Genomic DNA, 2,500 nt, shown 5'->3' with positions numbered 1-2,500 from the left:
GACCTTCCTGAAGTGAAGTAAACAGTCTGAACACGTCCGCCGCCGATAACGAGCAACACGTGAAAACGTTGCTTCAATCTATCGAGTTTATATTTTCTCCTTCCGTTTTTTAATAAGCTGTCAAGGTCGTGCCGCCGTTTTATTTTCAACAGTTCCCCCGAACGGTTTGAGGACGAACGTCTGTCAGTCAACGACCACGACGAGCTTCATTTTCCACCTCGTCACCACGTCGGCGTCGTTTCGACCTTCAGCTGAAGGACGAATTCAAACGATTTCCTCTTTGACTGGTTCAGACTCGAGTCGTCGAAACGTCGGTGGGAACGAAGAAATCTGGAAACCAGAGCAGAGGTTCAGGAGGCAGAACATTTATTACAGAGAAGAAATCACTTCTGATTCACATGTTTGAATAAGATACGTCTGCTGGTTTTAACTCATTAGTTTGTTTATCCTCCAGAAAAAAAAAAATCACTTTTGGACTGATAATAATAATAATAACTTTTACTACCATTTGACATTTGATAAACAAAAAGATTTATTAAGAAAATACTGTCCAGATTAATTGGAAAATAATTGGATTACATTGAATAAAAAGGAAAATAATCATCAGTCAGCAGAGTCGACTGTTAAACAGTCAAATTGAAGTTGAATTTATCATATTTGAAACATTTTTTTCAAGATAAAAACCAGTGCAGATGTGTTTTGGTGATTTAGATTCTCAGATACAGAAAACATTTAATGTTTTTCCAGAGTTAAACACTGAAGGACGTCAAATGTCCATGAAGACACAGAAAAAGACGTTTGAAAGTCCTCACCTGACAAACAGGAAGTAAAAACAACTTCATCTTTAAATCCAGCTGAGAAGTTAACGATACAAAATAAAAGCATGAAAAGTTGTGTCGTCCTCGTGTGACAGGAAGGACGACGAGACTCAGCGCTGCACGTCTGCGTCCGTCCACAGGCTGCGTTCGACAGTGATGGACGGTCCTGGTGTGTGTGTGTGTGTGTGTGTGTGTGTGTGTGTGTGTGTGTGTGTGTGTGTGTGTGTGTGTGTGTGTGTGTGTGTGTGATGACAGATAGCTGATGAGAGGACGTGACAGGAGAGGTGAACAGAACCAGAGGAGGAAAAACAAACATTTGATTTGAGTTTTAAAAGCCTGATTTTAAAATCAGGAGGGAGGAAGGGTTGATGGTGGCTAGAGACGTTCCTGGGGGCCGCGGCTGGACGATGTTCATGGTGACATCACTGATGTTCCCTCAGGTTTCCATGGTAACGTCACTAATGTTCTCGTACCAGCGGTCACGTTAACGTGGTGAACTCAATGATGATGTTGATGATGAAGAGACGACACTCTGAATACTTCCTGATGGAGGTTGTTGGTCCTCCTGCTCCGTGCTGCGTTCAGGAACACTCTGAATACTTACCGATGGAGGTTGTTGCTCCTCCTGCTCCGTGCTGCGTTCAGGAACACTCTGAATACTTACCGATGGAGGTTGTTGGTCCTCCTGCTCTGTGCTGCGTTCAGGAACACTCTGAATACTTCCCGATGGAGGTTGTTGGTCCTCCTGCTCCGTGCTGCGTTCAGGAACACTCTGAATACTTCCTGAAGGAGGTTGTTGGTCCTCCTGCTCTGTGCTGCGTTCAGGAACACTCTGAATACTTCCTGATGGAGGTTGTTGGTCCTCCTGCTCCGTGCTGCGTTCGGGAACAGAAAAAAATAATTCTTCTCTGTTCTGTTTTTTTTTTCAGGTTTGTCGGCAGCTGTGAAGAAGACGCACTCATGTAAGTTCAGTTTTCTGTCTTCATTGTTTGTCCGCTCGTTAAACTGCTCAGTTTCTGGTGTTAGTTTGATCCCAGAGGTTTCATGGTGTAGAGGTCATCACGTCTGCTTTATACGCAGAAGGTCCTGAGTTCCATCCCCAGTGGAACCAAAACTTTGCATCCATCAGTGAGGTCACCTGTTATTTTGCTCAGTTTATTGTCTGGTTTCGTTCCTAAAGTGGGCGGAGCTCCGATCTGAGCAGCCTCTCCGAGCGTAAATCATCCCCCGTTCTGCCAATTTGTAGGAAGAATGAAGCTCCTGCTGCTGCTCAGCTTCCTCCCGCCTGCAGCGCTCTGATATTTCCTCTGTTCTCAGGCAGCTGAACGCTTTTCACTGACGGGTTTGTTTCATGGAGCAGCGTGACATGTTGGCTGAAAGGATGCACGTCTGATTCATCATGTTGTGAAGGAGGTTCTCTGAAAGTGTGGCGGTGGAGGAGATGCTGCTGCAGGTGGACCGCAGTCGTGGTGGAGAAGTTTTCCTCCTTAAAGAGGAGCGAGGAGTTTAAGCACCTCGCGCTTTGTGTCATAACTCAACTTTACAGAGTCATACATTGTGATTATTCTGACGTCGTTAGTCTGTGAGCAGAGAAAACAGAGACGAGGGTTGACACACAACCAGGAAACAGAATTCCTCCAGCTGCTATAGAAAGTTCGTCACCAAATCAAGTGTCGGATTAT

General features: G+C 45.1%; 1 protein-coding gene and 1 non-coding gene across 2 annotated transcripts in view; both read left to right on the top strand.

The window, feature by feature from the left end:
- The window catches only part of LOC138636521 (nuclear receptor ROR-alpha A-like), a 59,561-nt gene that overhangs the window by 29,643 nt on the left and 27,418 nt on the right, over positions 1-2,500 (top strand). Inside the window, 1 exon segment of the mRNA XM_069724568.1 lies at positions 1,748-1,780. Coding sequence (XP_069580669.1) covers positions 1,748-1,780 — 33 coding nt within the window.
- On the top strand, positions 1,857-1,929 carry trnai-uau (transfer RNA isoleucine (anticodon UAU)). The gene has a single exon. It is a non-coding gene; the product is annotated as a tRNA-Ile (tRNA).

Source organism: Brachyistius frenatus, unplaced genomic scaffold (assembly GCF_029030835.1).
Source record: "Brachyistius frenatus isolate BFR_SWC_R1_liver_20210118 unplaced genomic scaffold, ASM2903083v1 Contig_382, whole genome shotgun sequence".
NCBI lineage: Eukaryota > Metazoa > Chordata > Actinopteri > Embiotocidae > Brachyistius > Brachyistius frenatus.
Note: the sequence above shows the minus strand (reverse complement) of the source record. Positions and strands in the feature narration are given on the sequence as shown.